At 29.3% G+C, this 15,039-nt stretch overlaps 2 protein-coding genes across 2 annotated transcripts; one reads left to right on the top strand and one right to left on the bottom strand.

Annotated features, from left to right (window-relative positions):
- The first annotated feature begins 3,941 nt into the window (after positions 1–3,941).
- LOC126897987 (armadillo repeat-containing protein gudu-like) lies at positions 3,942–7,031 on the top strand. The gene is made up of 10 exons (XM_050671936.1): positions 3,942–4,166; positions 4,328–4,504; positions 4,606–4,752; positions 4,844–5,053; positions 5,128–5,276; positions 5,347–5,691; positions 5,811–6,282; positions 6,356–6,544; positions 6,613–6,834; positions 6,906–7,031. The coding sequence occupies exons 1-10, from the start codon at positions 3,942–3,944 to the stop codon at positions 7,029–7,031; spliced, it is 2,262 nt and encodes a 753-aa protein (XP_050527893.1).
- Positions 7,032–7,232: 201 nt separating this feature from the next.
- Positions 7,233–14,447, bottom strand: LOC126900068 (uncharacterized). Its single transcript, XM_050675504.1, has 6 exons — positions 14,041–14,447; positions 13,066–13,203; positions 11,400–11,514; positions 9,232–9,648; positions 8,084–8,367; positions 7,233–7,892 (listed from the first exon to the last, which is right to left on the bottom strand). The coding sequence occupies exons 1-6, from the start codon at positions 14,386–14,388 to the stop codon at positions 7,398–7,400; spliced, it is 1,797 nt and encodes a 598-aa protein (XP_050531461.1). The 5' UTR covers positions 14,389–14,447; the 3' UTR covers positions 7,233–7,397.
- Between the last annotated feature and the right edge of the window lie 592 nt (positions 14,448–15,039).

Here is a 15,039-nt window from a genome sequence, read left to right as displayed (position 1 = left end):
TACTAATGTGTTCATGATAGCATTTTTTAGAAGTAAATTTAAATTTGACACGAAAAAATGAAAATTTTTTATAGTATGACATGTTGGAAGAGGACTTAAACAAAGCATGAGCTTCCCTTTTTTGACTCAGCACTAAACCAAGGAGGATAAGTGGGTTCATAAAATCTACATTGAGGAACAAAATCAAGAATAGATTTATGCAGAGCATCATAAAATATATTAGTAGCGGTGTTCGCATTGTGAGGGAGAAATGTGTTATACCAGTCGTAAGAAGAGATAAATTGCCGAATACTATTGTAATTAGCTCTCTTGAAATTATGGAACAGATGGCTGCGATCGAATCTAGGAAAACAGAAATTGGTGTTTAAAATTAGATTTAGTGCAGGGTGATATGCGTCAAGTGGATCACAAGATTTTTCAACACTTAACTGCTTATTAGAGCTAAAGATTAGATCCATATNGACATGTTGGAAGAGGACTTAAACAAAGCATGAGCTTCCCTTTTTTGACTCAGCACTAAACCAAGGAGGATAAGTGGGTTCATAAAATCTACATCGAGGAACAAAATCAAGAATAGATTTATGCAGAGCATCATAAAATATATTAGTAGCGGTGTTCGCATTGTGAGGGAGAAATGTGTTATACCAGTCGTAAGAAGAGATAAATTGCCGAATACTATTGTAATTAGCTCTCTTGAAATTATGGAACAGATGGCTGCGATCGAATCTAGGAAAACAGAAATTGGTGTTTAAAATTAGATTTAGTGCAGGGTGATATGCGTCAAGTGGATCACAAGATTTTTCAACACTTAACTGCTTATTAGAGCTAAAGATTAGATCCAAAATATTATTAGAGGCATTACGTATGTCATTGGATTGGAAAACCCCACTTGTTGCGAATGATTCAGACACACATGGCGCGCGAGGTGATGAGGAATAAGAATAAGATAATCCATTACTATCGTTGTCTCATGAGATCTCAGGGAGATTGTAGTCACCACAGATAATAAAAGTGTGATCAGGATACTTTGTTATCAAAGATTCAACGGCATTTATATGTGATTCATAAGTATTAGGGGGAGAATGGGGAGGCATGTAGACCCCGCCAATAATATAGTTCAAGGTACCAACAGTAAGACGAACAAAGACGTGTTCAACATTCAGTTGTTCAACTAGGATGGGGTGGGAGGGAATACCTTTGCGAATGCCAATGAGTACTTCACTACCACGATTACAATTACTAGTAAACGTACATCTGTCATATCTAAAAATATTATAGTTAAAAAGACCAAGTTCAGAATTAGAAAATTGACTAGTAAGCCAAGTTTCAGTGAGTACAATGAATAAACAATCTAAAGAAGAAACATTACAATTAAAATGAGTTAGTTTTGATCTGAGTCCACGACAGTTTTGGTAGTAACCAGACAGTGGACCATGAAAGATCGACGGTGTTATGAGTGGATGTGCAGTTGGGGTCCTCCAACTTTTGAAAAAATTTTACCTACTTTCGGCAGCCCATTTTCAAATAAAATTCGCAGGCCAGGTTCGCCTTCGTTAGTTCTTCGGACAAGCTCCAAGTGACACTCACGCAGCAATTTGCGTTGCAAATTTGTTTTATCGCTGACTATTCGAAAGCCATCAGGGTAGGAACAACCCGAGCGCCTTGCTGTGTTGTAGGCCGATAATAAGTGCATAGCGGACTGCTTATTATCGAAAATAGCTTTAATTGGGCGAGGTATATCTGCACGAGCTTTACCGATGCGAATGAGTTTTGGATTTTGTGGAACAGAATCACCAAGAGATTGAAGTATATTCTGTACCGTCAGTTTATCATGTGCAACACGCTCAGATGCGATACCAGAAGACAGATCAGGAACTCCATAAAATATTGAATTAGATTGACACTTTTCCCGTTCAAAAGTTTCTTGAAGGACTTCAATCACAACTGTTTTTGGTAGTTCCTCGGCATTATTAGATTCGAGACAAGCAATTTTTTCCTTGAGAATATCAACTTCTTTACATAACCTTACATTCTCGGCTTTCAACTCAAGCATTTGGTTGGAAATGTGGGTGAAATCCGCCTTAATATTACGATACTGTTTGTCTTGAAGTTCAAAAAGCGCTTTGTTAGAAGTCAACATTTCCTTCTTAAAGTCTTTCAATGCACCCATCAAGTCTTCATTAGATATAGGGGTAGGTACTTTACTACCAGAAGCCTTTAATGTAGCTTTAAACGGAGTATCCTGTTTTAAAGGCATAGTGATTTTTAGAGATATGAGATGTAATTGAATTGATAAACAACGATGCCTAGCGTTGAAGTCTCCAGAAGGTTTGACTAACGAGATGGGTACCACAATTATAAACAAAATAAAGCACAAATTGAATAATGGTAAAACCCAGCGTTAAAGTTGCCAAGAAAACAACTGATCAGCAGTATTAGAGAAATGTAAAATAAAATGTATGAATTTATAAAAGTGATAACGTACCAGTTTGTCAGACGAGCCGAAAAACACAAAACCATAAATATAAGAAGACCGTGATACTAGTGCACAAAAATATCCGAAACGACCTCGATTAAACACAAAAGTCTACAAACTGCGGGTAAATTAATCCACAAATTACAAAACAAATGTTAATTCCAAACAAGAGCAAATATGTACTATATCATCGATATACCATAGATGAAAATTAAATTGTCTTTAATTTATTATTCGAATGTCAAGTAAAACACCCGTCATTTATATTAAGATAATTAACTTAACGTTTATCTAAAGTGTTGAAAGGTCGCTCTGGGACCTAGGTTTCAAGTTTATTATTTATACACTCTTTTTGAATATTCCTGGTTTTATAATTAAATTCTTTATATATTTTTGTTATACTGATTCTAACGTGATATTTTTGCTGTAAAACACTCATCGTGCCCGGCGTAAGCGGGTACTCCTATACTCCCTCTTATATGCTGGTTCCTTATCATATCTTTTTTAGTCACTCCACTCATCCATCTAAGCATTCTCATCTCTGCTACTCTCATTTTGTGCTCTACTTTCTTATCAACCACCCAACACTCTGAACCAACATCATAACTACATTATACATTATTCCTACTAGAATCAGTGGCCTACTAATAAGGACGTCCCAAAGAAGCTTACGCGCCAAAAGTGCGTCAGGCTTTTAGGGTCCCGGGTCTGTACGGAACCCCATCTAGGTGGAGCTTAGTATACAAATAAATAAATGTATAAATAAACCACAGCCGAAGTTTTGAAGTAGGTTTTAACATTTAAAAAAGATATTATTTGCTCTCTCAAACAAAAAATTAGGAGAAAATTGAATTAGCACACCTACATTTTTTCAAACTCAGTCCACGAGGCTAACTTTTTGTTATCAAATATATTTTAAAACATCACTTAATCATTAAAATTGTAAAACTGTAGAAAAATATTATAATTATGAAATATTAAAGTCATTTAATATTCATTTTATATCAATTTTCTGATTTATTTTATGTATGTGTATTTTCTAAAAGGTTATAAGTAAATTATATTAATGAACAACTAATAGAAATAGTATTAAAAAATAATTAATATAATTTTACTAATATTTCATTTAGGAAAGATTGTAAATAAGTGCTTATTTAATGACAGTCAAAAATTGTCTTTCTTAAACAAATTGGTCTTTTGATAATTATTTTCTGGAGAATGGATACATTGAATGAAACTTTTTAATATTATGTTTTAAACACTATAATTTGTTTAAAGAAATGGCTTAGAAAGATATACATATATATTAATATAATTCTAGTAAATTAATAGTATTGTAAATGCATATTTCCAAGGCAATTAAGTTTTTATTTTATTTGATATAAATAAACTATTTATTTTGGATTTAAGCCTTTAGTTTTTTAGTCACGTACTTAAGTATAATTGATTGTACCTTCTTTAAGTAATGACTGATAAAAATAAAAAAGATGATATAGCTGCAAAAGATGTTTTTATACTTCTTGGAGTACCAGTACCAGATAAATTAATAGTAGACTCGTATAGGGATGAAGAAAATTATGAAAGCGATTGGTCGGAAATGGAAGGAATTAAAAAAAAAAAAGTCAAACAAAATTATGAGGACGATGAATCGCAATTCACGCCAGATGAAGACGATGCAGTTCAAGTTGAAGTATATAACTATAATTTATATATTTTGAATTGAATTATGTTTAGATTAAAATTTAAATTAAATAATAATGAATAATTTATCAATGACTAAAGTCGAATAAAAAATATGATTAAAAAATGATAAATGAATAAAAGAATTCATTAAAGTAATTTTTTTTTTAGATGATAACTGGACCACCAGTGATCGATGTTACTTGTCCGACAGAGTCAGATGATAGTTCTGGCTATAGCATAACTGAAAGTGAATATGAGGATAATCGATGGTATGATCCTTCATCAACAATTGGTTTATCAATGAGTGAATATGATACAACAAAAAAGTTACTAAAAGCAATTAGGGTAATATAAAGAATCTTTCCGATTATTCCTATTGAACCAATAATTATAATATTTCTATTATAATATACTTGATTTTTCTTAATAATAATATTTTTTTAAAGAGAGGTGACCAGACCAAAACAGTATCAGCTCTAGCAATCCTTAAGTCAAATCGTATTACTGATGAAGCATTCCAAAATATGTTTATTGCACAAAAAGGAATTGAACTATTAATTAACATTCTTGAAACTGATTATGATGAATGCATAGTAAGTAGGGAGAACTAATTAATACTTGAAAACCAAATATAAACATTAAATTCTGGACATTAATAAAATTACCTGTATAAATAATTATCAGAAAGTCACGTTGTCAATAATTCGTGATATGTCTCAATTATTTGGTACTAAGCACGCATTGTGCAATTTGGGCGCGGTTCAAGTACTAATTAATCTTTTGTCTAGTAAATCAATTGATATTCAAAACATGAGCGCTGATATTCTTACTAATATATCTCGAATAAAAAAAGGCAGGAAATTTATGCGTAAATTAGGAGGTATTCCAATGATGGTAAATTCATTTGAGCTTTATTACTATTTAGAACATAAAAATAAAAGTAATTATACAAAATATTTAAATTGTAGGTACATTTAATTCATGTACCTGATGAACTGTTATCTAATCCGTCGACTAAATTGAACACGAAACAAAAAAAATCATTAAATTTGCTGTGCACTTGTTGCAAAGCATTGCAAATAATATGCAGATCACATAAGAGCCGTGAAAACATAAGGTTTACAATTTTATTAGTTATAAATAATTTCACATAATTGAATTTCCAATAAATATTATTTTCTAAATAGATATACGGGATTCATAAAATTGTTGCCGAAACTACTAGATTCAGTGCACAGTGAAGTACAGATATCAACAATGGGTGTAATAGTTGAATGCTGTCGGAACAGGTCTAAAGAATGTTCAAACATTAATAATAATAATTACAGAACAGATATTGTTTATAAGCTTTCAGTAATGGAACTTGGGCTATTACCCAAAATCATAGGATTTTTAAAAAGTGATAATATAACACAGATTGCCGATGCCGCTGAAACTTTATTATGCCTAAGTAACGATGATCCTACTGTTAACAATATACTGTTTAAAAACAATGGATTAGATACTATCTTCAATATATTCAAAAAATATTAGTTAGTATTATCATGTTCTTAGTGTAAATATTATTACCCTACCTTTTAATTTTTAATAAATTGAGTAAAAAAATAATTTCTAACACCTCCAAAACATCTTTTACAAAAAAAAAAATTAGCAATGAACCACGTGTAATGGTTATTGTAACCGCGATATTGTGGAAGTGCTCAGTAGATCAGAAACTCAGGAATAATTTAGAAGCTAAAAATTGTGGTAAGCTTATGCTTTCGCTATTGACATACGAATACGATGATGAAGTCATTGGTAATGCAATTGGCACGTTGTCCGAATTGTGGAAATGTAAATCCATGCAAATGCAAATAATGACTACAGCTTTGCCAATTTACTTGCAGCTTTTAAGGAATAGTCAACATAATATTGTATTGTCACAAGTTTGTGTTGCCCTGGGTAGAGCTGCTGACGATCCTGGTTGTATGAAAATGATTGACGAAGCTGAAGGACTCAGATGGGTGTTCGTTCTACTTCCCTCTCGAGAAGTCGATGAATTCCACAAATATGAATACTTTTATAACACTGATGTCATTGTAGCTGCCACTGACTGTTTGATTAAATTCATAAAAAATTCTCCGGTATGTTTTTCATGTAAGTTAAGACATTTTTTTAATAATAAAAGGCTTATATATAAAATATTAATGTGTTAAGCCAAATTTAAATAAGGTCAAAGGCATGTTCCAAGCAGTCAATGATCTAGTAGATTTGTTAAAACATACAAATAAGAACGTAGTATCAGCTGTATGTCGTTTAGTAGAAGCTATCGCCATTCATAATGAGAGTTTGCGTTTCATGACTGATGCAGATGTTGTTATGAATCTAATCAATTTAATGTATCACGTATAAATATATTATTTAATTCATTTTAGTTTTTATACATTTAAAAAATTTTATTTTTCATTTAACAGAAAGATCCTATTTTGAGAGCCAATCTTTGTAGGGCATTAGGAAAATGTTGTTATTCTGGATCCAATTCAAGAGACATTGGAAAACAAAATGTTATAGAGCGTTTGTATGAATATATACTCGAAGAAGACAAATTGGTAAATGAAAGTGTCCCGTTAGCATTGTTAGGCCTATCCGAAGATCCTTTAAACTGCATAAAAATCGATACGATAGGATTTTTACCGGTAAGAAAAATATGGCGAAGGATTAAATATATTTTTTTATAATATTATATTGTAAGCCATAAAATTTTTAGTTTTTAAAATCTTCGTTGGAATCGAATAATAAAGAAACTGCTATGGCAGCTGCTAACTGCTTGAGAAATGTTAGAAAAGTATGTTCAAGTATTGGGAAATACAAAGAGTGTAAAAGAATTCAGTAAACATTTTTAATTATACTGTTATATAATTTACATTTTGGAGTATTATTAAATAAAATTAGAAAATTTTAGGTTATTGAAAAACTGGTTTAACTAGTTGCATTAGTTTTATTTATTTTTTATATTTATTGAATTTATCTTAAGTAAACGAGACCATAATATAAATTTTGTGCAAACATTTCATATTAAAAATGTTAACCTATTTTATCAATTTTTGTAAATTGATATAATATTGTAAAATTGTAATTAGTAATGTAACACTTAAGCATATTAATTAAAACTCTATTTCAATTTTATCAGACACTTATAAAATTACAATAATTTCTCGGCTGCTATGCTAGATATAATCAGAATAGGAAGGGTATTAGTTTAATTATAATATATAGCATACTTGTACTCAAAAATGAAAATTATAATAGACACTATACAACCAATTAACCATACAACTAATACTGCAATGAATTGGTGATATGTAAGAGGCGTTGGTCTCCTATTTTTTTCTGTGAAAGGTTTTTGTTCGTAGACCCGTGCAAATGTAGTAGATGGAACTTTCATATCAAAAATACGTCTTGTCCAATAACGTATAATACCACTTTCCACTAAGCGCCTTATTATCATGTTGCTTGGTTTAAGATATGGTGATCGTTTGCTAAATCCTATTCCAATATAGTATAAGTTTAAACAATCTCTAGTTGTTCGTAAGTCACTTAGTAACGAAGGAGGCAAATCTTGTGCTTCCATAAATGCTTCATTGTAGATGCATTTGGTTAGAACAGCGTATTTTCCAATGGTAACGCGATTAATGCGGTCGATTAGGTTACTTTCTGGTATAAATCTTTCAGCAAATAATACATGCCATGGATTCTGAAAGTCAAGGTTTATGAATACAACATTTAGTTTAATTTTATAATTAAAAATTAGTTATAAATAACTATATTATTAATTATAAAAATAAGTTTATTTAATAACGTTGACAATAATTTATTTTTGATTCAAAGTACCATTATTTAAATCTATCAAACAATATTTTAGGATAATCAAATGAAATTTTTTACCTCCTTCATTTGGAGTAAATGTTTAAATGGTGGATCATAAGGTAAACCCCAAGTATATCCTTCTTTTACCATTTCTTCAATACTGGTAACAATTTTAGTGTATTCTGGAGATGTGATGTATGAATATAAGGTACTAGAAAATATTGTTGCTATTATAAACATAAAAATGCACCACCAGCTTATGAGATGTCGTATGGGACCTAAACGATTAGGTCGTACAGGAAGATTAGTCATCTGCAACATACCAAATACCAAAAAAATGGTGTTTGGTAGTGACGTAAAACCTAAAACGCATACAAATGGTTTCATAATTTGATAAAAACTCAATTATTACTTATCAACTAATTATTATATATAAAAAGTTCATTTATTACTGTTTGTTTACACTAATAACTTTAAAATTATAAACATTATCATTTGATTATGGTAAAAATAAAAGTACCATTTATAGAAATGAAGACTAGCAACAAAAATTTTACTTCTTCGATGTATATTTTTAATATGTACTGATACGATCACATTTGCATGTGCCCATATCTCTGTCTCCCATACCATCGTTGTACCGTTTAATAGACATATATATATATATATATATATATAATTAACACAGTGACATACAGGAATACTAACAGGAGGGCGAACTGCACACATAAACACTTTTTGAAATTCACGGCCAATGTGCCATATTAAGATATCCCTATCGACAGTTGACATTTTACCATCTTTGCGATCACTACTTTTGCCTGATAATTAACTTAACTTCGCTACCCCGTATATTATAGTGTGTGTGTGTGTCGCCGTCAGCTCCCTGTTGGATTAATCATCTCTAGGTGTCCAGCAGGTTGTATTATCCATTTAATATTTCAATTGTTTAATAAATATTTATTTATATCGTTGTTAACCTAAAGTGTTATATATATATATATATTGTAGTGCGACCCTTGGTAGTTCCTCTAAGGGAATATAAATTAAATAGGAAACTTCAGTACCTAAGGTAGATATAGCCTAGCCAGCTATCCCCCGTTGGTCCCTTAGAATACTGTCGACGGGCATTTAGGTTAAACCCCTAAATAGCGACGTAACAGTACCATGTATCATAAGTATTTAAATGTATAATTTTTTAATAATAAGTTCTCTTTTGTACTTACTATCAACGTGCTTAAATCCTATCTTTTTTTGAAAGACAGCAATCTTCCACAATGTAAAAGTGTTAATCATGGTAGCAACGAGAAGTAATAGCCACAAACTTAACGGGAATGGTTTAAAAATCAAACCCCATTTTTTCGTTAACGGAGAAGGTTTCGACACAAGAAATTTTAAGCAAACGTATCCCCAATGATTGGATATATCGATAAATGTAAATTTATTTTGTTCGATCCACAGTGAACCTAATGCGACATCAACTATTTTATCCTGCAAATATTTAGTTGAACCAGGTGTCCAAGATCCATTAGAAGACACAAATTGGCCCCATTTGTGTTTTTTTGATGATATTAAATTTACAGTAACATTTAGACGTCTAGAGATCTCTTTGAATATACGACATTCTATACCTTCTCCCAATTCTATATTTTACAACATAAATTAATAAACAAAATAAAAGCAATGCGAGAGAGCGGGGCTAGATAACATACTTAAGGTTTACATAATTATTATTATTATATATTATAATAATATATTAATATTAATTATTATTATAAAAAAACTGTAGCATAGTGTGGACGTGGCATAGTTGGGACAAGTATAGATGATACTTATCAGTGATAATCACCTCTCTTTTGAGATTATTACTTATTAAAAAACGAGTATTTACAAATGAAAAAATTTATAGCAGCTTTAAGTACCAAAAAATAACATGACGATAGATGGTGATTTTTACACGAAAATAACATTTTTTTTTAAACAAAGGAAGTCATTTGCACATAGAAGATAGGTCGTCAGGGCGATTTTTTTTTTAATTTATAGTACATGACATAAAAATCTAACTTTTAGTATATTACATAAGCTTTAATTTAACATGTATTTAAAGGACGCAGTATTTCCGGAACATTAACAATAATTAAGTTAAAGTTTTTTGAAAAAATTCCTATTTTAAGTGTCCCTTGTGGTTAGGTAAAGAGTCAGATTTTCAACAAATTTATACCAAATGATAAGAAAATACCTAAGATAACTATATAAATAAAATGTATTTTGATTTGTTCATTTTTAAAAAAAGTTATGGCAATTTAAAGACAAAAATGTCAACATTTATCAATTTAAAAAATTGTAATTTAAGAGATTTCCTCCATTTACTAGGAACAAGGGAAATTTTTAAGGGCAATACCTTCAACTAGATACAATTTGTTATCTTTTGACGTATCGTTGAAAGAAATCGGTCTGGGGGAAGAGCGGAGTTAAAGTGACGGACATATAAAAAAAACTCATTATAGTATAATTAATACCTTCTCAACTTCGCATCGAAGCTAATATTAAACGTGAAACAAAAAATTCAATTTTGATAGTTAAATTCCAATTTTATAAGTAACTACTATTAAATAAGTTTCAGTTTTCGATAGACAGTATTTCATGATCCTTTAATTTCATAAATTACTCATTGAAATTATTTTTTAGATAGTAAAGGTAGTTCTTTAAGATACTTAAAGACCATGGGACCATAGTCAAATGTAAGAAACTGATTGAGAGGAATTTAAGATGTATATGACCAATTACACCCGAAAAAAATTTCAATATTTGATATTTTAAATTGTCCGGAGTGCGCACAATCTAATTAGGTTAAATGAGTTATAAAAATATGAAATAATAATTCAACAAAAAAAAATTACTGATAAAATCGTTTTAAAATGCGTGAAAAGATAAAATTGTGTAAGAATACAAAAAAATAACTACAAATAACTTTGAAATTTTTGTAAAAGTAAATTTTTATAAGGTGGATGACTCAAATAAGTCAATTGAAATATTTTAATCATATAAAGTTTAAGATTTTGAAAATACAATAATATCATTTATAGCGTTTTTGGTTGTTGTCACTCAAGAGAATGTTAAATTTAAAGTATATATTTTTAATTCACCTCTGATTAAAGTTACACGCGTATTTATAAAATTTTAAATGTTTCTTAAATGTCGTAAAAGGTCATATTGATTTTATTGCTATATTTTTTCGTTAAGTTTTCTAAAATTTTCAATTGTTATTAATAATGATTGATAACTTATTACATTTTACCCAAATAGTAATTAAGTAATTAGTTTTAGTAAGAAGATTGTGTTACTATATTAGTCAACTTGCCCGGCTCTGGCATATAATTATAACTTATTTTACCTATATCTTTAGTTATGCTATTTTCGTTGACAATGCTGAACAAGGAATTGTTGAATGTGAACAGTTTCATCGGAGCGCCGTAAAAATTTTTTAGTGTTTGTTTTTTAAACTTGTCCTATATGTATACAATTTTAATAAGACACGACAAATGCTATGTATTAATTAAGTATTATGTTTAATTTTAACTTTCACCTGCATTGTTTAATGTATTTATTGAAAAAGCAATAAACGTCATAAAGCTTTGGTTAAAACAAAAAGGAATTGGAGTGAAAATAGGAGGGGTACTAATAACAATGCTTCGCTTTGCTGATGATATAGTCGTTCTTACAACATCTGAGGAAGACTTACAAGCAGCGTTAAATGCAATGAATACTACGTTCAAAGAATATAGTCTGAAAATAAACGCAGCCAAGACCAATGTCCTAGTATGCTACAAGAAAGACATACCATATATAAATATAACATTAGAAAACAAAGAAATTATCCAAGTAGACTATTTCAAATACTTAGGCAGCATTATAACAGACGACGGGAAATCAACCAAGGAAATCAGGAGCAGGATAGGTCAAGCAAAGAATACATTCCTTAAAAAGAGAAAAATACTAACATCAAAAAATATGAACATAGTAACGAAGAAACGGCTCATAAAAACATACGTCTGGAGTGTGGCATTATACGGAAGTGAAACCTGGACAATTAATAAGAAAGAAAGAGATATGTTAGAAGCTCTGGAGATGTGGTGTTGGAGAAAGACGCAGAAAATAAGCTGGACTGATAAAAGATCAAATGAAGACATCCTGAGGACAATAGATGAAAAACGAACACTGATTGACATTATAAAGAGAAGGAGATGGCAGATGATAGGACACACGTTGAGACATGAAGATGAATTGCATAGTGTAATAATTGAAGGAATGATAGAGGGTACAAGATCAAGAGGAAGACCTAGAACGAGGTACATTAGCCAAATAATGCAGGATGCAGGGGTCACTTCCTACAGAGAGCTTAAAATTATGGCTAATAATAGAANTAAAAAAAAAAAAAAAAAAAAATGTTTAATTTATTATTATAACATTATCGGGAATATTCATTAAAATATTTTCCAATGACGAATATTCTTACTAACTTAATTTTATTAAATTTTACAAAATTTAAAAACAATTTTGAATTACCCGACATGTATAAAATTGTTCATTACTAAATTTATCTATTTAACTTTAGATAATTTTATTATACTGAATTAATTATATAGTCTATTTCAAATAAAATGACTAAATATCTAATTTTATGTTTTCGAATTTACAAACGTTTTAGAGTTATATTTAAATCAATCATAATTAATCAATTATCAACATATATTTTTTACTGTAAAATTTCACATGTTTGAATTGTTATAACTAAATAATAAATTTGCTTTACTTTAATTAAAATCTATTATGAACGTCCAAATTAAGAATGTCTCATTATTAGTTTTTGTTATATTATATTAAAACTTTAAGAATGAAGTACTAGCATGCGGGAGTAGCAATTATTTAACATTTATTGATTTTAATGATTCGTAACTTATTTTTAAAACCAACTAAAATTGTATACTATATTGAAATTGGCAAACTAATGAATAAATACAGAGTATACATTAACACTTGTATAAATGTACTCTACTTACAAGTTGGATCCATCTTTCTTGGTGTTTAAAAGCTCTAATAAATTTATGATGTTCTAAATCCATACGAAAAATTGTTTCTTTTTTCGGTTCTACGACTGCTATAACCACATCTTTGTAATCGAAATATTTAGGCGTATACTTGAAACATATACAAATTTTATAATTTTTAATACTTATATTTTATTAATACGAGTATTTAATTCAACTTGAGTCAAAACAGTGGCGTACGCAAGATTTTTTAAAGGGGGGCTAAGCTTATCACATACTCTAACTAGCGCCTAAGATATACACTGTTATAATTGAGCAAGGGGGGGGCTATAGCCCATTATAGTTAATTTGGACGATATTAAGTCAATATATAAATGGTCTACTTTAAATTTTTTCTTGAATAGGACATTATAAGAAAATGTTTTTTCCCCTCATAATAATAAAATAAACATATATCTTTAACAATAATTTTCATTATGAGTGGAGACCCTTGTGCTCTCTCTAGGCTTGTCCTTACTCTTAATTAATTATATGATATATTAAAAATAACATAAAATTATTATCAATGTATGGATAGAAAAGTATTTGATACATTGTCAAAAAAAGTCGATTGCTTGACAAATCTCATACTCTTCTGGTAAAAATTAAAGGGTTCATTTCAAATACCGATTATCGTCATTTTTTAAAATTATTAGGACACAAAAAACTAAATAGTTATAGTTTTAACCACTTTTTTGTGTCTCTATGATATTAGCTTTTCTAGTAATCAGAAATGTCTAACAATCATACCAAACCATCAAAAAAATGATACGCTATTAAATAATATAAAAAGTGAGTTTCAAATAAAAGTGTAAATAACAGATTATTGCTTAAGTCCTATAATTTTTATATTATAAATAAAAATATATTGATTGCAAATTGACAATAATTTCATGATTAAAATGAATATAAAAAGTTTCCTAAATATCCAAGTAATTTACAACATACTTTACTTAATTGAATTGCTTTGCGCTTTGAGGTATTTAAAATAACCATAAGCAACATTTGTTCTGCTGTACTCCTCTGAAATTCGTCTAATGCCCATTTTACAATTCTTAGACGTTTAACGATAACTACTACTGCTCCACAAAGACTTTCGAAATGAATATTTTCTTTTGAGGTCGTTTCATTGCCAATAATCATCAATTCAATAGTTTTAGGCGAAGAAAAATTATTCAGTGTTATCTGGTACAATGACGGTAGTAATGTGGTAGTCTTTGTTATAGCATCATCTACTATTGCTTGTATACATTTCTGCTTAGGATCAAATGTTTTATTTAGGTACGTTGACAACATGTTAGTTTCTTCTATAACTGATTTTGTTTTAAAATTGATCGTTAGACTATTTTGAGCTAAGTGAATCTCTTTAAAAAGAATAACTATTACGACGAATGTATACATTATTATTTCCTTGGATTTTGCAAACAAATAATTATGTTTCAATTTTTTAAATATGATCTATGAACCTAAACATTTCCTCTATTAAATACCAAAATAGTGGTAAATAAAATATATCACTAATAATTTTTCTTTAAATAATCGAGTGAATACGTTTGAGACCATTTGTAAATGTATAAAAAAGTTATACTGTGTATTATGCCTAATAATATGAGTATATCAATCACAATAAACATGAAGGTATAATTATAATAAAGTAGTTTTTACAATACATATGTATTGTAAAAACGAATTCATATTATGTAAGTATGAAAAAGCTATGTTGAACACATAAAATCCTTATACTATACTTTTTTATTGGTTACTTCTATTTTGAATGGAGGTGAATAAAATAAGCAATTGTCAGAACATATACTGTAAAAGAACATTCATCAGATACTCTTGATGTATTATTCATACATTGATGCAAATTAAAACGTATTTCAAATAGTGTTATTTTCATAAATTTATTATGACTAGTTAGGGCAGGAAAATTACACTTTAATGGGA

Source organism: Daktulosphaira vitifoliae, unplaced genomic scaffold (genome assembly GCF_025091365.1).
Source record: "Daktulosphaira vitifoliae isolate Bord-2020 unplaced genomic scaffold, ASM2509136v1 Scaffold_2, whole genome shotgun sequence".
NCBI lineage: Eukaryota > Metazoa > Arthropoda > Insecta > Hemiptera > Phylloxeridae > Daktulosphaira > Daktulosphaira vitifoliae.
The sequence above is the reverse complement of the archived record's forward strand: the minus strand, read 5'-3'. Positions and strand labels throughout refer to the sequence as shown.

Excerpts from the sequence above, each read along its gene's own strand:
- LOC126897987 (XM_050671936.1), top strand. The coding sequence starts at position 3,942 with ATGACTGATAAAAATAAAAAAGATGATATAGCTGCAAAAGATGTTTTT. Across the intron at positions 4,505-4,605 it reads AGTTACTAAAAGCAATTAGG|AGAGGTGACCAGACCAAAAC; the intron begins GTAATATAAAGA and ends ATTTTTTTAAAG. Across the intron at positions 5,277-5,346 it reads AAGAGCCGTGAAAACATAAG|ATATACGGGATTCATAAAAT; the intron begins GTTTACAATTTT and ends TTTTCTAAATAG.
- LOC126900068 (XM_050675504.1), bottom strand. The coding sequence starts at position 14,388 with ATGTTGTCAACGTACCTAAATAAAACATTTGATCCTAAGCAGAAATGT. Across the intron at positions 13,204-14,040 it reads AAGCAATTCAATTAAGTAAA|TATACGCCTAAATATTTCGA; the intron begins GTATGTTGTAAA and ends ATATGTTTCAAG. Across the intron at positions 11,515-13,065 it reads AAGAAAGATGGATCCAACTT|GACAAGTTTAAAAAACAAAC; the intron begins GTAAGTAGAGTA and ends GTATACATATAG.